Below are 24,999 nucleotides of genomic sequence, written 5' to 3' on the forward strand. Positions count from 1 at the left end.
AGGAGTTTTATGGTCTCCATTCTTACATGTAGGTCTTTAATCCATTTGAGTTTATTTTTGTATACGGTGTGAGGAAAGTTTCTAATATTATTCTTTTACATGTAGCTGTCCAGTATTCCCAGCACCACTTATTGAAGAGACTATCTTATCTCCACTGTATATTCTTGCATCCTTTGACAAAAAATAATTGAAAATAAGTGCATGGGTTTATTTCTGAGCTCTTTATTCTGTTCAGTTGATCTATGTATCTTTTTATGGCAGTACCATGCTGTTTTGATTACTGGAGCTTTGTAGTATAGTCCAAATCCAGGGAGCATGTTACCTCAAGCTTTTTTCTTTTTTCTTAAGATTGCTTTAGTAATTCAGGGTCTTTTGTGGTACATATAAATTTTAGGGTTATTTGTTTTGGTTCTGTTGAAAATGTCATGGATATTTTGACAGGGATTACATTAAATGTGTAGATTGCTTTGGGTAGTATGGACATGTTAACAATATTAATTCTTCCAATTCAAGAACACAGGATATATTTCCATTTCTTTGTATCATTTTCAAATTCCTTCATCAATGTTTTATAGTTTCAGAGTAGAGGTCTTTGACCTCCTTGGTAAGTTTATTCCTTAGGTATTTTATTATTTTTGATGTGACTTTAAATGGGTTTGTTTCCTTGCTTTCTCTTTATGATAGTTCATTATTAGTATATAGAAAAGCACATATCCTGTAACTTTCTGAATTAATTTATTGGTTCTAATAGTTTCTTTTGTGGAAAATTTAGGGTTTTCTATATATAGTATCATGTCATTTGCAAATAGTGAGAGCTCTACTTCTTCCCTTCCAATTTGGATGTGGCTTTTTGTTTTTTGTTGTCTGATTACTGTGATGAGGACTTCGAACTCTATGTTAAATAGACGTGGCAAGAGTGGGCATTCTTGTCTTATTCCTCATTTTGGAGGAAAAGCTTTCAGCTTTTCACCATTGAGTGTGATGTTAGCTGTGGCTCTGTCATAAGTGGTTTTTATTTTTTTTACTTTTTATTTTATTATTTTTTTTTTGCGGTACGCGGGCCTCTCACTGTTGTGGCCTCTCCCGTTGCGGAGCACAGGCTCCGGATGTGCAGGCTCAACGGCCATGGCTCACGGGCCCAGCCGCTCCACGGCACGTGGGATCTTCCCGGACCGGGGCATGAACCCGCGCCCCCTGCATCGGCAGGCGGACCCTCAACCACTGCGCCACCAGGGAAGCCCCTCATAAGTGGTTTTTATTATGTTGAGATATGTTCCCTCTATATCCACTTGGATGAGAATTTTTATCATGAATGGATGTTGAATTTTGTCAAATGCTTTTTCTGCCTATGTTGAGATGATTATATGATTTTTGCCTTTCCTTTTGTTAATTTGGTGTATCATATTAATTGATGCGAACCATCTTCACATCCCTCAAATAAATACCACTTGATCATGGTGTATGATCCTTTTTATATATTGTTGGATTGGGTTTGCAGATATTTTGTGAGGATTTTTGTATATATATTCATGAAAGATATTGGCCTGTTATTTTCTTTTTTTGCAGTGTGTTTATCTAGTTTTGGAATCAGGGTAATTGTGGCCTCATAGAATTATTTTGGGAGTGCTCCATCCTCTTCCATTTTTTGGAAAAGTTAAGGCTAGGTTGGTAGAATTCCCTCGTGAAGCTGTCTTGTTCTGGATTTCCATTTGCTGGGAGGGTTTTTTGTTTGTTTTTGTTGTGTTTTGTTTAGGGTTTTTTTGTTTGTTTTGTTTTTTACAGATGTCACTAATAGTGATCTGTCCAGATTGTCTATTTCTTCCTGATTCAGTCTTAGAAGGTTATATGTTTCTAGAAGTTTGTCCATTTCTTCTAGATTGTCCAATTTGTTGTCATATAACTGTTCATAGTATTTCCTTATTTTTTGTATCTCTGTGATATCGGTTGTTATTTCTCCTCTTTCATTTCTCATTTTGTTGATTTAGGTCCTCTCTCTTTTCCTCTTGAGGAGCCTGGCTAAAGGTTTGTCAACTGTGTTTATCTTTTCAAAAACCAGCCCTTGGTTTCATTGATCTTTTTTATTATTTATTTGGTCTTTTTTATTTATGTCCTCTCTGATCTTTATTATTTCGTGTTTTCTACTGACTTTGGGCTTTGTTTGGTTTTCTTTTTCTGATTACTTTCAATGCAACATTAGGTTGTTTGAGATTTTTTGTTTGTTTCTTGAGGTAGGCCTGTATCACTATAAACTTTCCTCTTAGGACTGCTTTTGCTGCATTCCACCAATTTTGGAAAGTTGTGTTTCCATTTTCATTTGTCTTGAGGTATTTCCTCTTTGATATCTTCACTGACCTATTGGTTTTTTTTAGTAACATGTTGTTTAGTCTCCACGTGTTTGTGCTTTTCCCTTTTTTTTTCTGTAACTGATTTTTAGTTTCATACAATTGTGGTAGAAAAAAAATGCTTGACACAATTTCTATTTTCTTAAATTTGTTGAGACTTGTGGCCTAGCATGTGATCCATCCTGGATAATGTTCCATGTGCACTTGAAAACAAAGTATATTCTGCTGTTTTTGTCCTGTAGATATCTATTAAGCCCAGCTGGTTTATTGTATCGTTTAAGACCAGTGTTGCCTAATTGATATTCTGTCTGGATGATCTGTCCATTGATATAAGTCAGATTTAAAGTCCCCTACTATTATTGTATTATTATCAACTTCTCCCTTTATGTCTGTTAATATTTGATTTATATATTTAGGTGTTCCTGTAATGGGTGCATATATGTTAACGAGTGTAATATCCTCATCTTTATTGATCCCTTTATCATTACATAAAGCTCTTCTTTATCTTTTGTTATAGGCTTTTTTAAAGTCTATTTTATCTGATATGAGTATTGCTACCCCTGCTTTTTTTTTTTTTTAAAGGGGTAATATTATAATACCATGCTGTGTGTGTGTGTGTGTGTGTGTGTACACATTTATCTGAATATTTTCAATCAGCTTGACTGAGGTATAATTTACATACAAGAAAATACACATTGTTGCATATAGAGTTGGATGAGTTCAAAAATACATATCCCTAAGTCAGCTCCACACAATCCACATACAAGACATTTCCTTTTACCTTAGGACCCTCTCCCTGGTTTGAGAAAAGGAGCAATAAAGTATAAACTCTTCAAATAGAGTTTTGTAAGTTTTATCAAGGCTACTGGTTGAGGAAGGAATATTATACACATTTATCTGAATATTTTCAATCAGCTTGACTGAGGTATAATTTACATACAAGAAAATACACATTGTTGCATATAGAGTTGGATGAGTTCAAAAATACATATCCCTAAGTCAGCTCCACACAATCCACATACAAGACATTTCCTTTTACCTTAGGACCCTCTCCCTGGTTTGAGAAAAGGAGCAATAAAGTATAAACTCTTCAAATAGAGTTTTGTAAGTTTTATCAAGGCTACTGGTTGAGGAAGGAATATTAGGCTCAAGAGCTTGGGCATTGGTGTATGAGAGCCAATGTTTCAATTAGCCAAACAAAACACTTTACCCCTGCTTTCTTGTCTTGTCTTTCTTATCCAGTCACCCACCCCATGTCTTTTGATTGGACCATTTAGTCCACTGATATTTAAAGTAATTATTGATAGGTTTGTACTTATTATTATTACTTGTTTTCTGGTTGTTTTTGTAGTTTTTCTCTGTTCATTTCTTCTTTTTGCTTCTTCTCTTTTAGTTTGATGATTTTCTTTAGTAGTATGCTTATGTTCCTTTCTTCTCCATTTTTGTGTAACTACTGTAGGTTTTTGATTTGTGGTTACCACGGGATTCATATATGTTGATCTATAACTAAATCTACTTCTTTTAAACTGGTAGTAATTTAAATTCAAACACATTGTAAAAGATCTACCTTTTTTGCTCCCTTCTCCCACATCTTGTGTTTTGATGTCCTATTTTATGTCTTCATGTTTATACCTTCACTACGTGTGTAGTTATATTTGCCTTTACAGTTTTTGTCTTTTACCTTTGTACTCGTTTATTTAAGTGCTTGATCCTCAGCCTTTACTATATATTTTCCTTTCCTAGTGGGATTTTTCCTTTACCATAGTTTCTTACTCCTTGTCATAGGCTTTTTTTTAAACTCAGAGAAGACCCTTTAACATTTCTTTTAGTGTAGGTTTAGTACTGATGAACTCTTATTTAGTTTTTGCTTGTCTGAGTTCTTTGTCTCTCCTTGAATTCTAAATGATAATCTTGCTAGGTTACAGATTTTTCCCTTTGAAAACTTTGGATATATCATGGCCCTCTGGCCTGCAAAGTTTCTGCAGAAAAATCAGCTGATAGCTTTATGGTGGTTCCCTTGTATATGACTCTTTGTTTTTCTCTTGCTGCTTTTAGAATTCATGCTTTATCTTTTTTTTTTTTTTTGCGGCACGTGGGCCTCTCACTGCTGTGGCCTCTCCTGTTGCGGAGCACAGGCTCCAGGCGCGCAGGCCCAGCGGCCATGGCCCACGGGCCCAGTTGCCCTGCGGCATGCAGGATCCTCCCAGACCAGGGCACGAACCTGTATCCCCTGCATCTGCAGGTGGACTCAACCACTGCGCCACCAGGGAAGCCCCATGCTTTATTTTTAACTTGTGCTATTTTAATTATGATATGTCTTGGTGTGGGTCTGTTTGGGTTCACCTTGTTTGGGACACTCTGTGCTTCCTGTATAGTACCTGGATATGTTTCTTTCTTCAAGTTCGGAAAGTTTCAGCCATAATTTCATCAAATACATTTTGACCCCCTACTCTCTCTTTTCTCCTTCTGGGACCCTTATAATGTAAATGTTGATATCCTTGATGTTGTTCCATAGATCCATTAAAATGTTCTCATTTTTTGTTTTCCTTTTCTTGTTCTGATTGGGTGATTTCCATTATTCTATCTTCCAGATCATTTATGTGTTCTTCCTTATCACCAATCTCCTATTCATTCTTTCTAATGTGTTTTCATTTCAGCTATTGTCTTCTTCAGTGTTCTGACCTGTCCTTTTTTATATTTTCTAGTTCCTTATTAAAATTCTCTCTGTATTCATCTATCCTTTTTTCCTAATTCAGAAATCATACTTATTACTAATGCTTTGAATTCTTTACCTGGTAAATTGTTTATTTCTGTTTAATTGGTTGTTTTTTTCAGGAGTTTTGTCTTGCTCTTTCAATTGAGACAAATTCCTCTGTCTTCTTATTTTGCTTTTGTTTGTTTCTATGAAATTAGATGAAACAGTTACCTATAGTGATCTTGATCTTATGGGGGAGCATCCCTATACACTCTGTCTGTACCCAGTGGCTTTGATGGGAGAGCTGGATTTGACATGAACACAAGTCACGTTTTCTCAGGACATGTTGGCAACTCTCACCTTGGTAGAAGGTGGGGCTGGAGATGGAGGTGCTAGGGCCAAAGCCTGTTGTAACGCAGGGCTTCCCCTCTGCTCAGTGACCATCACCGCCCTATTGAGGGTGGTTTCCTATACCACGTTGATGTAGCAGAAGCCCTGAGGGTCAGGTCTGGGCTGGCTCCATTCCTTCCAAGTGTGCACTCTCCCCATTCCCAGCACTGGCACCCTTACCCCAGATGAGAGCAGTGCTGCAGCAAGAGGGGCTGGTATAGAGTACTTGGCATGGATTGGAGCACGGGCCTTGGCACAGATCATGGTAGTCTGGCTGGGGCCAGAGATCTGGACTGTCCCTGATGCCCTGCCTGTGTAAGCACCAGCAATGGCTGTCCCCACCCTGCTCAGATGCTGCTTTATGTCTGAACCACTTCTGTGTCTCACAGCCAAGCTTTTAAGCAGGGCTGGAGCATTCTCTTAGCTCAGGCTGGTGCACACGCTGAGGCATTCATGGGAAACCAGCCAGCCACCCATGCAATTTTCAGTCCGCCCTCTTTGCCCTGCTCTGTGAGCAAGCGAGCATGCACATGCTCGCTTGCTCTGTGAGCAAGCAAGCATGCACACGCTCCTTACAAGCAGAGTACAGGCTCCCACAGTCCTCCTGTTACTCCTGCTGTCCCTCTAACCAGCCAAGGGGATTTGTCATCCCTGTGTCAGACCCCAGGACTGTGGTGCCCAATATGTGACTCAAACTGCTCACTCCCGAGGGAGGATCTCTGCCTGTGTTTAACCCCCTCTTCTTCTGAATCCCCTGGGAGGTTGTGACTTGATCATTTCCCTTCTCTACTTACCCAGTTTCATGTGGATCTTTCTTACAGCCTTGGTTGTGCAAGAGTCTTTCTGTGAGTCTCCAGTTAGTTTTTAATGAGAATTGTTCTACATGTAGATGTATTTTTGATGTACTCTTTGTGTGGGGGGGTGAGTTCTGTGTCCTACTCCACCATCTTGATCTTCTCCAGACAAAACAGACTTTAAAACAAAGACTCTCCAATGAATCTGCTATCGTCAACAGTGCCCTCCACATTGCTAACTACCACACAGCGGTCAATTCTCTTCTCTCTGCAGTACTTGACTGGTTACTCTCTCCTTCTTGAAACAGTTTCTTCAGTTGAAATCTGTAACACAGCTCTCTTGTTTGATCTTACTTCACTGAACTCAATACAAGTCTTGGACACAATGTTCTACACAGTGAATACTTAAGCGATAATGATCATCATGACATGAAAACATCTTGTGTCAGATTTTTACACAAAGACATACACAACAGATAAGTAGTTTATTCACTGTATGGCATGATGATTATTTACCATTCATTAGGTGGAAGTGGATCACCATAATGGTCTTCATCTTTGTGGTGTCCACGTTGAGTAGACTGAAGAGAAGGAGGAAGATGAGGGGTTGGTCTTGCTGTCTCAGGGGTGGCAGAGGTGGAAGAGGTGGAGGAGGTGGAAGGGGAGGCAGGAGACGCAGGCACACTTTACAGAAATACATTGTAATTTCTGTCTGACTTTTTTTTGCTTTTTCATTTCTCTAAAAATGTTTCTGTATGGTACCAATCCTTCTTCCATCATTTGCTTTAGTTTCAGTGCCCATATCATAGAAGGGTCCGTTTCATAAAAGGAAGTCAAAAGCAGCCTTGAATAATTGAAATTGTTCTCCCAGATCCTCTAATGTCACTTGTATTCTGGCACTGCTTCTTCGACATCTTCATCTGCATTGTGTGTCACTGGTTAGGGAGCATGCACCTCCATCAAGTTGTCTTCTGTTCATCCCTCTGGTGTACTGTCTTTTAGCTCTTGAATTTCTCCAAGATCCATGTCTTGAAACCCTTCACCCCACCACCACCTTTTCTGTCATGCCCAGAATCTATTTCATGATTTCTTTGATTGACATTGTCATAAATCCTGTAAAGTCATGCATAACATCTAGACACAGTTTTCTCCAGCAGGAATTTATTGTTTGGGGCTTAATGGCTCTCACAGATTTTTTCTGCAACAATGATGGCATCTTCAATGGTGTAATCCTTCCGGTCTTTTGTGGTGTTCTATCAGGGTTCTCTTCCATAGCATTGACAATCCTTTCCACAGAGTACCATGTGTAATGAGCCATAAAGGTCCTTATCACCCCCTGATCTACAGGCTAAATTACAGCCATTGTGTTTGGGGGCAAGTAGATCACTTTGACACCTTTGGTGTTGAACTCACAGGGTTCTGGGTGGCCAGGGATGTTGTCCAATAGCAAAAGAACTTTAAAAGGCAGTCCCTTACCGGCAAGGAATTTCCTGACTTCAGGGACAAAGCATTAATGGAACCAATCCAGAAAAAGGGTCTCTTTTACATCCAGGCCTTCTTTTACAACCAAAACATTGGTAGCTGGTGATTATCTTTTCCCTTCAAGGCTGGAGGGTTAGCAGCTTTGTAGATAAGGGCAGTCCTGATAAGAACCCAACTGCATTTGCACAGAACAGTGGAGTAAGCCTGTCCCTTCCTGCCTTGAATCCTGGTGCTCCCTTCTCCTCCTTACTAATAAATGTCTTTTGTGGCATTGTTTTCCAGAACAGAGTACTTTTTTTTTTTTAAACATCTTTATTGGGGTATAATTGCTTTACAATGGTGTGTTAGTTTCTGCCCCACAACAAAGTGAATCAGCTATACATACACACACGTTCCCCTCTCTCTTCCCTCTTGCATCTACCTTCCTCCCACCCTCCCTATCCCACCCCTCCAGGTGGTCACAAAGCACCAAGCTGATCTCCCTATGCTATGCAGCTGCATCCCACTAGCTATCTACCTTACATTTGGTAGTGTATATATGTCCATGCCTCTCTCTTGCTTTGTCACAGCTCACCCTTACCCCTCCCCATATCCTCAAGTCAACAAGAGTGGGCAAACTTGTCTTGTTCCTGATCTTAGTGTAAATGCTTTCAGTTTTTCACCATTGAGGATGATGTTGACTGTGGGTTTGTCATATATGGCCTTTATTATATTGAGGAAGGTTCCCTCTATGCCTACTTCCTGCAGGGTTTTTAATCATAAATGTGTGTTGAATTTTGTCAAAAGCTTTCTCTGCATCTATTGACCATACGGTTTTTCTCCTTCAATTTTTAATATGGTGTATCACATTGATTGATTTGTGTATATTGAAGAATCCTTGCATTCCTGGAATAAACCCCACTTTATCATGATGTATGATCCTTTTAATGTGCTGTTGGATTCTGTTTGCTAGTATTTTGTTGAGGATTTTTGATCGGGGGCAGGGAGGGGCACAGAGTGCAGGGTGGGCCTGTGGCGGCAGAGGCCAGCATCACATTGCATCTAGCCTGAGGCTCGCCGTGCGCTCTCCTGGGGAAGTTGTCCCTGGATCCCGGGAACCTGGCAGTGGCGGGCTGCACAGGCTCCCCGGAAGGGAGGTGTGGATAGTGACCTGTGCTTGCATACAGGCTTCCTGGTGGCGGCAGCAGCAGCCCCAGCGTCTCTTGCCTGTCTCTGGGGTCCGCACTTTTAGCCGCGGCTCACGGCCGTCTCTGGAGCTCCTTTAAGCAGGGCTCTTAATCCCCTCTCCTCGCGCACCAGGAAACAAAGAGGGAAGAAAAAGTCTGTTGCCTCTTCGGCAGTTCCAGACTTTTCCCCGGACTCCCTCCTGGGTAGCCGTGGTGCACTAACCCCTTCAGGTTGTGTTCACGCCACCAACCCCAGTCCTCTCCCGGCGCTCCGACCGAAGCCTGAGCCTCAGCTCCCAGCCCCGCCCGCCCTGGCGGGTAGGCAGACAAGCCTCTCGGGCTGGTGAGTGCCAGTTGGCACCGATCCTCTGTGCGGCAGTCTCCCCGCTTTGCCCTCCATACCCGTTGCTGCACTCTCCTCCACAGCTCTGAAGCTCCCCCACTCCGCCACCCGCAGTCTCCGCCCGTGAAGGGGCTTCCTAGTGTGTGGAAACCTTTCCTCCTTCACAGCTCCCTCCCACTGGTGCAGGTCCCATCCCTATTCTTTTGTCTCTGTTTTTTCTTTTGCCCTACCCAGGTACGTGGGAAGTTTCTTGCCTTTTGGGAGGTCTGAGGTCTTCTGCCAGCATTCAGTAGGTGTTCTGTAGGAGGTGTTCCACGTGTAGATGTATTTCTGGTGTATCTAGTGGAGCCAAAACCACTGTAGTCACCCAGGTGATCATTGGAAACACTTCCACATGTCTTCAGAACACAGTACTTTTATCTGCATTAAAAGCCTGTTCAGGGGCTTCCCTGGTGGCGCAGGGGTTGAGAGTCTGCCTGCTGATGCAGGGGATACGGGTTCGTGCCCCGGTCTGGGAGGATCCCACGTGCCGCGGAGCGGCTGGGCCCGTCAGTCATGGCCGTTGAGCATGCGCGTCCGGAGCCTGTGCTCTGCAACGGGAGAGGCCACAACAGTGAGAGGCCCGTGTACTGCAAAAAAGAAAAAAAAAAACACACAAAAAAACCTGTTCAGGCAGATATCCTTTCTCCTCAATGATTTTCTTAGTGGTGTCTGGGACCGTATCTTCTGCCTCTTGGTCAGCAGAAGCTGCTTCTCCTGTTATCTTGCTTTAAGCCAAACCTCCTTCTAAAACTATCAAACTATCCTTTGCTGGCATTAAATTCTCCAGCTTTAGATCCTTCACCATCCTTTTACTTTAAGTTCTCCTATAATGGCTTCACTTTTTCTTGAATCATATTACGGTCTATAGGTATGCCTTTCATCCTGCACCCACATGAAAGCTGCATTTTCAGCATGCGATAAAAAGGTATTTTGCAAAGATTGCAAGGTTTTCACATCTGCTGGTGTAGCTACAGTGATGGCTTCATGAATTTCTTTGTCTTTTTTCACAATGGTCCTTACGCTGGATTCGTTTATCTTGAAATGGTGGGCAACTGCAGCTGCAGACCTCAATTTACGGTGCATATAAAGCAATTCAACTTTTTCTTGTAATGTCACGACTTTTCTCTGCTTCTTGGGAGCACTCCCACCGTCACTAGTGGCACTTCGTATGGCTCCCATAGTGTTACTCAGTGTTTACAGTATTACACTAAACACAACGAAGAATATACAAGAACTGCTAGAGATCACTTGTTACCATGACATGCAATTTACTGGAGAGATGAACTGTTCACTCATAGATGATTAGTGTCACCCTACATTCTAAGTGGATACTAGCAACACTTGAGCTCACAGCAGAAGCAATAAGAGGTAGTCATGAAATTATTCCAGTAGTATAGTATCTACTACAGTTACTTTTATGCAGTTATGATTTAACACTGCATCTTTACGTTTGTTTACATTTCTTTTGACTTTGAATAACACCCTGTTTGGTCTGTAAGTGTTTAGTGCATAAGTTTTGATAAATTTTAACTTTTTATAGATTTTGTGTATTTTATGGTAGTAAATGATAAAATAGACTAATATCTACATATATTTTATGCATTCATGACACACCTAACTTTTTCAATATTTCTGGGCTATGTGGTTTGTCTGCAAGTTTTAAAAAATTGTCAAAAATCTCCCCCAATTTTTCTAATATATTTATTGAAAAAAATCTATGTATAAGTGGATCCATGCAGTTCAAACCTATGCTGTTCAAGGGCAAACTGTACTTTTAAACTGCTGCTGCTTCCTGTTGATTCATTAGTTTGGATTATCATAGAGCTATTATATATATTTGCCATCAGATTTATTTTCAGGAAACTCGGATGCTCTGTTACAACCATAATAATTGGATGTGGTTCCAAATTTTACTCATAATTTTCATATTTTTATTAATTTCAAGTCTTGGCTTAGTGCTTTATCACTTATTTAAGTGTTTTATCACTTATTTGTGTTTTTATGGAAAAAATAATATAAAAATTATGTGATGAAAAAGTAATGAAAGTGTGATTTTAAAATCAGAGAGATCAGAATTTTTGATACTTTTAAGTTAAAAAGTACCCCCTGTGTCTGAAAATGGAACTGATGAACAAAATCTTATGTATAATTTTGGCAGGATTTTTGATGATCAAAAGTAAGAAAATAAAGTGCATGTTTAAACAGAAACACATACACTCTTCCACAAGGAACCATGTTCAAAAATCTTGATGTGTAGGATTTCAAGCCCAAAGTAAAGCTCTCTTCACTTTGAGATAATTGCCATTTAATGCCCCTTAGTTCCCCCATAACAACAAAACATACTAAATATTTCAGTCGTTTACTACACAGGACAATTTTCTATTGCCCAGGCAGTCATTTAAAACAGCAAATTAGCTAATGTGGAACAGTAGGAGTTGGGGGTTTTGCTTGCATATACACATGACAGAACCTTTCAAAAACTCAAAAAAAAAATGTTTAAAGTCTCCAAAACTTTTGATTAAAATGGATACACCTAGAATATGTTTCATGTTTGTTCAGTGGTTAACTTATGCATGGGAATATCATAGGTGCACCCTGGTTTGGACTTTCTCAAACTGTCCTAGCATGGCCATAGAGAAAATTCTTTCTGATATTCAGATCTGTGGCCTAGATTTGGTAGTGGGAAAAAATACAAAGGTAAGAAATGACACTCACTGGTGTGTTATTTCAGGCACTGTTGGAAAAGAAGAATAAGGGCCTCAAAGCAAAGAAACCAATGCGTTTTCTTCAAAGAAAGCCAAAACCTCAACCTCGACTTCCAACTCCAACTTTGGAGATGAATTCCAATGTAAGTTTGAAGGTTCTTTTATTTGAAAAGCTAAATTCAGTATTGCTGTTTATTCTCCAGATAGTTTGGGTTAAAAACAAACCTAACGTTAAGTGTTCATTTCCCAAGATCTGACTTACGTTGCCTTTATCCTTATGTTTCAAACGCACACAAAAAAACAAGCAAAATGAAATGAAATCTAAAGTCAATCCTTTTCAACAATAAAAACACAAAGAAGAAAATCTTCCCAAGAAAAATTGGCATCAGAAGGTAATTCTGATGTACATCAAATAAAAAAAAAAGATCGAATTATGATCATTTACTGTAACTGTCTTCCCACATGAGGAAGTGGCTGATGACAGCTGGAATTAGAGAGAAATGCAATACCAGAGGTGACATCAAGACTGGCTCAGAGGGCTTCCCTGGTGGCGCAGTGGTTGAGAGTCCGCCTGCCGATGCAGGGGACTCGGGTTCGTGCCCCGGTCTGGGAGGATCCCACGTGCCACGGAGCGGCTGGGCCCGTGAGCCATGGCCGCTGAGCCTGCGCGTCCGGAGCCTGTGCTCCGCAAGCGGGGGAGGCCACAACAGTGAGAGGGCTGTGTACCGCAAAAAAAAAAAAAAAGACTGGCTCAGAGAGTTCACCCTGACCAGGGCCATACCTCACCTTTGCAGGGCCCCAGACTCAGTTTGGTCAACATTCCATAGTTGGTTTGGATTTAAAGGACTGACTCAGACTAAACCTACAAGAAACTGCTGGAGATGCCACAACGCAAATTTGTTACTTTACGGAGAGAAATATAACTGCCTGGTATATCAGGATATTGCTCTTGGGAGGTCAGCTTGTTATCTCCCAGTACAGGGCAGTTCTCACAAGAAGCCAGATTGTACAGAAGGTTGTTGTGCTTTGTCAGAGGGAGGGGAGTTGACAGGAGATCTCACTAGCACCTCCGATAGCTCTGATGTCTCTGGAGGGACTGGAATGCTCCCGCTGACTGGACACGATGTGCTTCTGGGCAGTGTCCCCTTTTCTAGACTTTGTGCCGACCACTGCCTGTGGTTAACACGTTGTCATTCACGAGTGTTAATGCCATTGATTCCACTGTTGATTACTTTTGCACTCAGAGGGGCTTTAAGTAAATTTGCAGACTCTGATCTTTCTGCTTTTGACATACACTTATTTAAGGTGATTTTTATAGATAGCTGATCTTATCCATTATATTCTTATTTTACCAGTTTAGCTAAATTCTTGTGAAAAGCACCTCATTTTCGACTCTGATATAGACCAGCTGTATTCTTTGTCTACGCATGATCAAACATGAAAATACTATTGCAAAAGGGATTTATTAGCAATACTTACTTCTTCAAGAAAGATTTTGCTGGAAAGGAATATAGAAAAAATGAAAATGGCTTAATTTGTAAGGATACCATGACAGTGGGTGAATTTTTTGCTTCTGATGTAATTTATTAATGATATCTTATTTATAATGAAAAAATAATAATGAATTTTAACAATACAGTAAGTAACACTTAAAGTCCTATATGTTCAAAGAGGGATGATGTTTTATTCTCTTTAAATCCTTCTGGCATCTAGCTTTTTGCTAGATATAAATCTTTTGCTTGATATAAATCTTCAAAAAAGTATTTGATGCTGACTGCTGCTGTTCTCAAGCTGCTTGGTTCTCCCTTTGTTCTTTTAGGAAGAAGAAGATATAGAAATGGCTGTGATCTACCTTCAAAAGTTACTCCGGGGCAGAGTCGTTCAGAACATGGTGTGTAGGGTTACAACCACTGGTCCTGTTCTTCTCCTTTGAGAATAGATTTACAGAACGCATATGTGCTTGGTTCCTTGGGGTGAATTGCCTCTTGCACGCTGCTGTCCTGTGGTACTGTGCTCTTGAGTTGCCATAGTTTGCCCGAGTGGCACAGTAACAAGGCAAGAAAGGACCGCCTGCTGTTTGCTGTAGTGTACCCAAGGCAGTGTGAAGCTAATGTCTTCCTTGGAATTGATAAATCCAGCAATTTTCATACCTGAATTTTGACCCTAAACATCACAAGTAGATTCTCTAATTTTCCACAAAGTTGTAATACAATTATCTGTGTTTGTATATAGCTATCAATACCTGAATAATAAATGAAATAGCTAAGTAATAACTACAGTTTTGAACTCTTACCATATGCTCACATTATATGTTCTTTGCTCTACATATATCAGCTCTTTTTCTTTTTTTGTATCAATTACCCATTTTACAGGCGAGTAATATGAGTCTGAGGGGGATTATGTTAACTGCCAAATGCAACTCCGGTCTTCCTGACTAAAAGCTTTAGCCAGATTATTTGTGCCACTAGAGCAAGCTCACGCTTCAGTTTAAAAATGGACTGATATAAAGCCTCAGCTGAAACATTTTTTCTCCCCAGACAGCTGTAACTCTTAAGAGACTCAGTTATGGTGAGTAAGTTCAGGGAGGCTGGATGAACATCCTGTGTTCAGCATTATTCTCGATTCTCCTGCCAGTATTTCCCCAGGAGAAACACGGCAGTTAAGTTCAGACAGCAGATCCTGTATTCCAGATGAGGGGCAAATCTCTCGGAAAAGAAAATATGACCATGAAAAATACCACCCCCAGGCTTCTTAGGGAAGGAGCAGAGGAAATGAGGAGAAGGCTCTAGTTTCTTAACATGACCCTATAGTTGTCACCTTGTCTTTGAGAGGCCTTTTAAGAAACTGAGTCAATAACTAACTAACCTATAGCTAAGCTCCTTCTCTGCCTGAGCAGCTGAAGGTGCAGAAGAGAGGGCTGACCGCTAGCTCTGTGGCCCAGACCTGCTCTGTGGCCCCGAAAGGCAGAACAGAACCCTCTGTTGACAAGTGCCTCACAAGTCACTGTCTGCGAGGCCTCGTGCCTGGCACAACGGATGCTGATTTGAAAGTCTCTCTCTGATCTGACTTGACACAGATGTTTGAAGGGAAAGAGAAGGACAGGCTGGTGAAGAAAGCCGAGAAGCAGGTGACCCTGGCCTTGCAGCGACAGAGGAACTTGCACGAGCACAAGGTTCTTTCCTTTCCTCTCCTTTTCTTGTCCCATTTTCGCCCTTGGTTTTTATTATTATACAAGCAACATTATAGTAACAATAAATGACGTGATGAAAAAGAAACACCCCCCACAAGCCCAGCATTTTTCATCAATGGTGCTGTGGTCCAGAATTTGAATGGGCTGTGCCCTCCCTGAATTGAGTCTGCTCTTAGTTTTTTATTTTTATTTTATTATTATTATTATTTCTTTTTGCGTTATGCGGGCCTCTCACTCTTGTGGCCTCTCCCGTTGCGGAGCACAGGCTCTGGACGCGCAGGCTCAGCGGCCATGGCTCACGGGCCCAGCTGCTCCATGGCATGTGGGATCTTCCCGGACCAGGGCACGAACCCGTGTCCCCTGCATCGGCAGGCAGACTCTCAACCACTGCGCCACCAGGGAAGCCCTGCTCTTCGTTTTTTATTTGCAAAAAGAAAAGAATAAAACCCCACAATTTTGAAAGGTTTTTCTCTTCCAATCTTTCTTAAATATTTGGTGACTCTAATATATTTCAGTGGGAGCTTAGCAGAATGAATAAGTAATTAAAGCAATAAGAAAAAAGTGAGAAATGAGATTTTAAAAACTATCCACACTCATTTATGAGTTTTGGAGCTGTACATAGCTCATACTCCTTAAACTGCATATTATATATGTTAATATGATATTCTGTGACTTTCACCAGGTCGTCTGAGCTCTGTGTGACTGACAATAGCTGCTAATTGCAGCTCTGACCTGACAACTGTAAATGTGTTTCCTACTTTCTTCTGGCATTTGTCTATAGACACATAGTATTTAATGTTGTTGACTACAGTGTAGATACACTTTTACTATCTGTCCCACTTACCTGTGAATCAAAATGAAAAAGAACCAATTTGCACAGAGTTTAGTGTTACAAGAAAGTAAACTTGGGACTTCCCTGGCGGTGCAGTGGTTAAGACTCCGCACTTCCAATGCAGGGGGGCGTGGGTTCGATCCCGGGATGGGGAACTAAGATCCCACATGCCGCGCAGTATGGCCAAACAAAAAGAAAGTAAACTTACAACAAAGCTAACATGACCCACCTTTAGTAACAAACATAACTCTTGTGCTGTGAATTAGGCACAAATGTTAAGCAGCCTGGAAACGAGCACCACTTTATTCCTTTTACATGACAGCAGGACTGGGGATGGTCTCTGAGTGATGGGAGCTGGTTTGCAGGGAGGGAGGAAGAAAGCCACAGACTGTGAGACCCAGCAGAGGAACCAGAGAAAGAAGAGGAGAATGCAGACACTGGAGTCTCTAAATCTGGGCATCCTGGAGCCCTGGGAATGATGGAGACAGGCTGCACTTCTGTTCAGATAGGGAGCAGAATGCCCTGGCAGCAGAATACCCAGGACCTGGACGGAAAAATGCCCTCCTTGGCCCCTTCAAGGTTTCTGATTATAGACTTTAGCAGCTACAGCTAAGACAATCCAGGATTTTCAATCCATCTACCTCATTTAGTGGATAAATACTTGATAGACATCATGACAGCTAAGAGCTAAGGGAGGAAATAATGGGAGGAACTGTCACAGAGCCACAAACTCACCCTGCTTGCCTTCAGCTGTTCCTGGATACACCAGTAAGATGCAGGCATCTGGGGGAGTGGGCACCCCACGGGTACCTACAGCAATGCCGATCCTCTCATTTTCTCCTTCTCTCATATTGAGGGAGAATCGTCAGTGTGAGAGCAGCAAGTGCCTGGGAGAAGAGCCTTTTCCCCTTATCCCTGAGGATAGAAGCAGGAGCACAGTACAATCTTCTCAAACACTTTTGTTCCCCCTGTGCCAAAGCCAGCACAGAGAGATCCATAAATAGATACTGTGGCTTACTCCTGGCCAAGAACTCTAGGCCCCTAGCCCTTATTTTACCTCAGTGATTACACAGACATGTAGGCTTGTTTCCTGCTCTGTTTCAAAGATAGTTCTTAATGACTTTGAAATTATTTAAATGAATAAACAGTACTAAGGTTTTCTACTTTCATGTTACTGAAGATCTTAAAATTCCCCAAACTTGTGTTAAAGGACAAAGCATTGAAAAATTAAAAGGTACCATGAGTGAATTTTTAAGAGATTCTATTTTTTTGAACTCCAACATTATCTTTTAATAAAAACCTTGACATTTCCCTTCACGTCTGGGGAGACCCAAGCACTTTACCTTCTGGATAAAATGGAAAGAAAAAAAAAATTCTGTGTGGACACTAACGAATGTTTTGCTAAATCCTCTTTATAATTTGAAGACGATCATCCATCAGTGACTGACTGAGCAATCTACTTTCTCAAGTCTAAGTTTGTATCATAAGCTTTCCTAGTAAAACCCTTGGGATGGGGCCAGTCTGGAGACAATATTCCTAATAAAAACTAAGTGCACTCTGAAAGTGAAGTGACTGTCAAGGATAATCCAGCATCCCTCCTCATAAATCACCATTCTTAGTGGAATTTGTATCCTCATAGTTATATTATTATTTTTAAGGTGTCACTGGTTGAAAACCATTTGGCTGGGCTGGAAGGATGGGTGCTGGCAGACATGTTTGACTTCCTGTCCAAAGAGCTGGTGAGACTGCAGGAGGAGAGGAGGGTCCACGCCCTGGCCATGCTGGCCGAGCGACAGCGCAGGATGCGTGAAGCCGAAGAGAGTGGCCGGCGCCAGGTGGAAGAGAGGCGCCTGCAGGAGGAGGACCAGATATTTAAGGAGGCAAGTGGGGACGTTGCCAGGAAACTCATGATATGAAATGACTTCCGTATTTTGTTTTTCATTGTCTTCAACAAATAATGTATTGAGTTCCTATGGTATGCCCAGCACTGTGCAAAGGCATTGTGGGCTGCTTTGGAGGGAAAAAACCAGGTGTGGCCCCTTCTCTCCTGGTGCTTAAATCCTATATAACAGGCGAATAAGTGTAGGATCAGAAAATGTGTTAAGTTTCATGAAGGAAACAAATGGGGCCTGGTGACATATTTTGAAGAAGTCACTCTGCTTTGCTGTGTGAACAGGTTGTAGGGGAGGACAGGGTGGAAACAAGGAGACCTGGAAGGAGACTGATGAAGTAACTCAGGCCAGAGTGAGAAATGGGGTAAAGTCAAGTATGATGTCCAGTTTCCGGTGTCAGTGAGTGGGGGAGGTGACGGTTCTATTTTCTGAGGCGGGAAAGCTGAGGGTGGAATAGGTTTAGGGGCAGGAGTGGAATGAAGAGTTTGATTTATATTAAGTTTGAGACATCTTAGTGGAGGTGTCATTTCAGCAGATGGATATACAAGATAGAGTTTCGAAGAGAGATTTTGACTAAAGATACAATCTTGGGAATTAGGAATGCCAGGCTGGTAAATTTGAATTCTGACCAAGACCCAATAGATGTGAAATTCCAAAGTGACCAAGATGCAAACTCAGAGGAAATCTGAGGAACCAGTAATATCTCAAGTCACTCTCACCCTCATCAAGTATACAAAAGCTCAAGTGTTAAAATGGGAGGGGATTTGTGAGGCAGATTTCTTTAAAGGGAGCTGTGCTGTGACTAATTCCCCCAAAAATCACACCCAGAGGTGGCGACGAGTACTTCCCCTTTCTTGGAGAGCTTGATGTGTATTCTTTCAGTTAGGGCGTCTCACCCCCGGAATGGAGAGGAGGAAGCTGGGCAGGCTGAGGGGAGGTGGGCACAGAAGAGGCTGCATGGGCGGCCAGCACACCCAGAATATGCTAAGGCGAAGGCTGTGTGAGTTTCCCTTGTGCAGATGCGGGCCAGATGGGAAAGGCAGAAAGAGCCAACCTGGAACTTAAAAAAATTCCTATCTAAGAGGCTGTCTGAATTGTATTAATATATGTGGATAGTTTTGAGCTCCTCAGGTTAAAAAAAAAAAAATGCTATGTCAAGTTGGGGTCTTCTTATTTGATCTGGGATTCAAAGGATTTACCCAATTCCCATGGAATTAGGATTGACCCCTGAATAGTATTTGGTATGTGTTTTTTCAGATAAGAAATTGATTGAAATTAAACAGACTTCCCATCCTCTACACAGCTTTAAAAAGTTTTGGGTTAAAGCTTTTTAACTATAGTGTGATACAGCCTATAATAATAATTCATATTCTAGCTTCCTACCATCCTAACACATTTTTCCTTAAAAAGAGTTACTGAGGGCTTCCCTGGCGGTGCAGTGGTTGAGAGTCTGCCTGCCGATGCAGGGGACACGAGTTCGTGCCCCGGTCGGGGAAGATCCCACATGCTGCAGAGCGGCTGGGGCCGTGAGCCAAGGCCGCTGAGCCTGCGTGTCCGGAGCCTGTGCTTCGCAACGGGAGAGGCCACAACAGTGAGAGGTCCGCGTACTGCAAAAAAAAAAAAAGTTACTGAAATGTAGAAATTTTTAGCAAACCAGAATTTACTATTCTCTACCTAATATCACTAAGGAAAAACCAGCTGGGATGGGAAGAACCAGTTGGGAGTGAGAATAAAAGGAAAGAGACAGAGGAACCACTATACTCAGAAACACGGAAAGGAAGAAGCTGGTGAAAGGCTTCTAGGAAGGTATCTCTTAAGTGGGAATGATCCCAGGAAATGTCAGCATGTCTAGGAGGGGCAAGAAAGGGTTAAGATGACCCTTCCAGCCTGATTTAAGGAACATTTATGTAAAAAATGTATCCATCTCTGGACCCCAGCATCATTTAAATTCCCTATCTCCCATCATATGACCCTCTTAAAGATAAATATGCTTGCACATAAATATACCAAGAAATGTACACGAGTAAATTTCCAGAAAAATAACATGTAGATATTGAGAAACATAGATACAGAAAGTCATAGACTCATATTTTAAACACATACACACTTCTGCACATCTATAAGTTAAGATACACTCACAAACATAAGCCCACATGCACAATAATAGCAGAGATGGGAGGTACACACATATAGCCACCCATACGTTTCCTTATTCACTTACGCACCTACAAGCACAAATGTGTCCAGAAACATACACATTTATAAAGATATATGTAAACACACAAGTACGTGTATTACTAGAGGTGAACCAAATTAAACTTTCCACCTCTGAACTATTACAAGACTCAACTGTCTAATCGTTCCATCTAGGTGTGACTTGTTTCCTGAATAAGTCTGTGGTCTCCATGGGAGCAGGCACATGCCTTCCACAGCACCAGCATAGCCCTCTGTACATAACAGACTTTAAGAAAATATATTTTGGTTGGTTGGTTGGTTGTTCGGTTGAACTGTATTAAACTGGTCATTGGGTCTCTCCCATAAGGAAGGCATAGGGATTCAAGGTTATGGACTTGGTGTTTTACAGGTAGATATTCAGTAAACATTTCATATTCAGAGTCCTGCTGCAGTGCCAGTCAAGAAGCAGGTACTGAGTTGTTACTGAGTCCCAAGCATTATCTCAGACACAAAGAAATACACACACATTAAATAAAAAGTGCCCTTCCCCCAAAGCTCAAAATCTGTTGAGACAGAATGCATACAAAACTAAGTATGACACCCTTGATGCTTGTGATACTTCCTTGGTATCCATCTGTAAAACAGGTAAAACTAAACTGTATTATTTATGGTTGCATACTTAGGGAGCACAGCCCTAAAGAATAGGAAGTCTTTACCATAAACTCATGAGAGTGGGAAGGGTCTGTGGTCAGGTAGAACTCACAGTGACCTCTGGGATCCTAGCAGTGGCTTGACCCTCATTCATTGCACTGTACATTTATGTGCTCTGCACTTTTCTAAATGTATAGTCTATATTCTTTCAAGAAAGCTTTAAAAAGAAGCAGTCCAGGGCTGAGAAGATAGTTAAAAAAATTCACCAGAGACCCAGGATCCTTCTAGCTTCCTGCTTTTCTGTCCCTTGGGTGTGACCCTCATGGCAGTTTAAGATAACTGGTGCTCCTGCATTTCGTCCCCATGAAATGAGAAATGAAAAGAGAGAGAGAAAAAAAAAAAAGCTACGTCTTTCCCTGTAAGAATCCTTTAAGAGGAATAAAGGAAGGACATTGTGTAATACATCTTAGTCTCTGCCACAGTTAGGTAGCTTGACCAAATTACACTGCTGGTAAGAACAAAGCCAGGATCCAAAACAGGGTTATTGACTGAAGCCCATGATCTTTCTGCAGTGTTGTATCGCCCACCCCATAATTCTAAAATGAGCCAGATAGGTAGGGGCTTCCCAGAGTGGGTAGATAGGTGGATTAGAAACAGACTATCTATAGTTTAAAAAAAAAGAGTAATGAATGAGGGGACTACTGATGAATGAAGTAGATGTGCTAAAAAAGTCGACCAATATTCATGCATTTTTCTTGTGTACAGTAGTAACATTCCTATTCTGAGTAACTGGAGTATTTTGGGGTTTTGCAGGTAATTAAAGTTCACCAAAGTACTGTAACTTCCTATCTGGAGGATATAATACTGAACACTGAAGAGAATACTGCAGAAGAACAAGCCAGGGCAGAAATAGAGAAGATGGCTGAGGAAATCAATGACATTGCTTATGAAATGGAAAGCCGGTGTGTACCAAGGGGACAGATGGTGGGATGGACAGCCTTTTGCTGTTACTCATATGTATTTTTCAAGAGCTTAAGATTTTACCACCAAGGAGAAACAAATATATAACTCATGCTTCAGTATGCATTGTTTTAGCAGCAGCCAGCAGGCCTGTACCTTTGTATGGTAAGAGCATTGGGAATAGAATTTTCAGTTATCCTCTGCAGTCTGGAGCACTTTCATATTTCTTACTTTTAGAATATCACAAAGCATGAAAGCAATGTGATTAAGTATGTCCAATTTTACTTGGACATCACCGCAGGGTTTCTGGCTTCCATTTGTAAGTTGTATCTCTAACACTCCCGTTCTGGTAGGCAGGCTAAGTGGAGGACAAATTTGGATTTTCCATGGAGTTAACCAAACTCACCAGGAATGTGCTACTTCAGATCACTTAAGGAAAAGGCAGTGGTGGGATTTGAGCAGTGGAGTTCCTTACACAAACAAGGAGGATCCAAGTATAAATCGGCAGCTCAAGTAAGGCAACAAAGGAAATACTCGTTTGTTTTTTACTTTTTAGTCGAACTCAGCTTCAGTCAGAGGAGATCGTTGCCGAGTTGGTTTATAGTTTCCTGATCCCAGAGTTGCAAAAGGACTTTGTCAAAGAAAAAGGTAAGCCAATGCAAATGTTCCACGTGATGATGTGTTTTTTTAATTTTTTATTTATTTATTTATTCATTCTTTTTTGTTTTGTTTTGTTTTGTTTTGTTTTGCGGTACATGGGCCTCTTACTGTTGTGGCCTCTCCCGTTGTGGAGCACAGGCTCCGGACGCGCAGGCTCAGCGGCCATGGCTCACAGGCCCAGCCGCTCCGTGGCATGTGGGATCTTCCCAGACTGGGGCACAAACCCGTGTCCCCTGCATCGGCAGGCGGACTCTCAACCACTGCGCCACCAGTGAAACCCTATTCATTCATTTTTGGCTGTGTTGGGTCTTCGTTTCTGTGCGAGGGCTTTCTCTAGTTGCGGCGAGCGGGGGCCACTCTTCATCGCGGTGCGCGGGCCCCTCACTGTCGCGGCCTCTCTTGTTGCGGAGCACAGGCTCCAGACGCGCAGGCTCAGCGGCCATGGCTCACAGGCCCAGCCGCTCCGTGGCATGTGGGATCTTCCCGGACCAGGGCTCGAACCCGTGTCTCCTGCATTGGCAGGCGGATTCTCAACCACCGCGCCACCAGGGAAGCCCGTGATGATCTTTTTAAAGGTAGAAACTATTTTCAATATTCCAGAGATTTAAAACTGAGCAGAGGTATGGGGAAAATTCTGAAGGAGAATCACTGCATTTTCTTATTTCAGAGGTCAGGTTCCCTCGATGCTGACTGCAGAATATAATCACCTCTAGTATGGATGGGTGCAGTTCTAATAAGTTTGATGGAGCGTCAAAATCCAAACCTTCTTGAAGAGGCAATTCCCGAGGGGTGGGATGGAGGGTTGGTGGGGGGTGGGAGGCTCGAGAGGGAGGGGATGTATGTATATGTACAGCTGATTCACTTTGTCTACAGCAGAAACGAACACACCATTGTAAAGCAACTATACTCCAATTAAAAAAAAAAAAGAGGCAGTTTCCAGATTCCCAGAAGAGGTGTATTTTGGTGGTGGTTGTTGTTTTGGTTTGGTTTTCATTGAAATATAGTTGATTTACAATATTATGTTAGTTTCAGGTGTACAGCAAAGTGATTCAGTTTATATATATATCTTCTCTTTTCCACTGTAGGTTATTACAAGATCCTGAATTTTGTTCCCCAGGCTATACAGTGAATTGTTGTTTATCTGTTTTATATATGCTTGCGTGTATATGTTAATCCTATACTCCTAATTTATCCCTCCCCCACCTCTTTCCCCTTTGGTAACCATAAGTTTGTATTTTGTAATTTGATTTTTTTTCAATGTAAAGCAAATGTTGAGAATATACAGGGTTTTCCAACTGTAGTAGCCTTTTGCAGGCAGGGCATGTGCAAGGCAGGTGTTGAAAAGCTGAGAAGCCTGATAGACCTAAATTGACTCTGCAGCTCTGCGTGAGTCACAATATCTCCTGTTCCTGCCAGGACTGATCTCAGTATAAATATCCTCACTTATCGTTTTCCAAAAGTGGCATGTTTTTAAAGATTGATGCTTTTAGTCGATAGAGAAGGAGAAAAAAATATGTATTTTTAAAAACAGTGTTCTTCTGGAGCTTTCAGACTATTGGTGACAGTCCTGATCCCAGAGGGAAGGATGCAACCAGAAGATTAATATTTAAGTGATAGGGAGGGAGGGAGGGAGGGAGACACAAGAGGGAAGAGATATAGGAACGTATGTGTATGTATAACTGATTCATTTTGTTATAAAGCAGAAACTAACACAACATTGTAAAGCAATTATACCCCAATAAAGATGTTAAAAAAAATATTTAAGTGAAATAAGAGCTTGGGAGGCTTTAGAGTTTGCAGGGGAATTCTAGACAGGTTTAAGAGAAGTGTTAATATTTAAGATCACGTAACCAGTGAGAAAGGAATCGTAGTTTTAATGCATTGGACGAGAACAAAGAAATATCTTGTTTTCCCATTACATGATTGTACTTTTTTAAACCAGTACCCACCCCAGCAATAAGCATCTAGTTTGTTCCCAGTGCGTTTTCCTATAAATAGCAGTGAACACCCTGGGCACGCTTCTGAGAGTAAACTCCTAGCAGTACACTGCTGGAAATAAGGTATGTGTGTTGTATATTTTGATAGATACCACCAAACTGCCCCCACAAAAAGACTGTTCTAATTCACACTCCCATCAACAGTGTATGATAGTGCCTCTACCAACAAAATTTAATTTTGTTAAATTAAATCAAATAATACTTTTCTATCACCTTATATTATAAAAGGGATCTTATGTTTTCTAGATCCTTAAGAAAATATGCAACTCCTTGCTCCTTCTCCTCTGTCCAAGGTGAGGCCAACCTGCTTCAGATCAATTCCACCTGAGGGAACTGAAGGAGGGGGGAAATCCTCTGTTTAATAGTTACTAGTTTGTGACCCCTCCTCCCCAGCTTCTCCTGGCTCTGAGGGGAAGGAGCTGGAGGGGGCAGGAGATGTAAAGGAATCAGTGGGACTTGTCTGTGGGCAAGCTGGGCAAGTCCTAACTTCTTCCCTTTGTGTGGATGTAGCCCAAACGAAGAAAGCCACCTGGACAGGGAGCACACACTAGGGCCTTTTGTTTCTCGTTCCAAATAAGACATCCATGTGTTATACTCTTTACCCCAAATTAAGTAATATTACATACAGACCGTTTGAGATATCTCATTATTAATTTTTATTTGGATGAATTAAAAAAAATTTT

General features: G+C 41.5%; 1 protein-coding gene across 1 annotated transcript in view; it reads left to right on the forward strand.

Annotated features, from left to right (window-relative positions):
- The first annotated feature begins 11,958 nt into the window (after positions 1-11,958).
- The window catches only part of LOC112415989 (cilia- and flagella-associated protein 91-like), a 51,639-nt gene continuing 38,598 nt past the window's right edge, over positions 11,959-24,999 (forward strand). The window contains exons 1-6 of the mRNA XM_024769230.1: positions 11,959-12,102; positions 13,779-13,850; positions 15,036-15,131; positions 17,640-17,861; positions 21,513-21,661; positions 22,216-22,307. Of these exons, the coding sequence (XP_024624998.1) occupies positions 11,959-12,102; positions 13,779-13,850; positions 15,036-15,131; positions 17,640-17,861; positions 21,513-21,661; positions 22,216-22,307 (775 nt within the window). The remainder of the gene's footprint in view (positions 12,103-13,778; positions 13,851-15,035; positions 15,132-17,639; positions 17,862-21,512; positions 21,662-22,215; positions 22,308-24,999) is intronic.

The sequence above is a fragment of the Neophocaena asiaeorientalis genome, unplaced genomic scaffold (assembly GCF_003031525.2).
Source record: "Neophocaena asiaeorientalis asiaeorientalis breed wild unplaced genomic scaffold, Neophocaena_asiaeorientalis_V1.1 scaffold671, whole genome shotgun sequence".
Classification (NCBI taxonomy): Eukaryota; Metazoa; Chordata; class Mammalia; order Artiodactyla; family Phocoenidae; genus Neophocaena; species Neophocaena asiaeorientalis.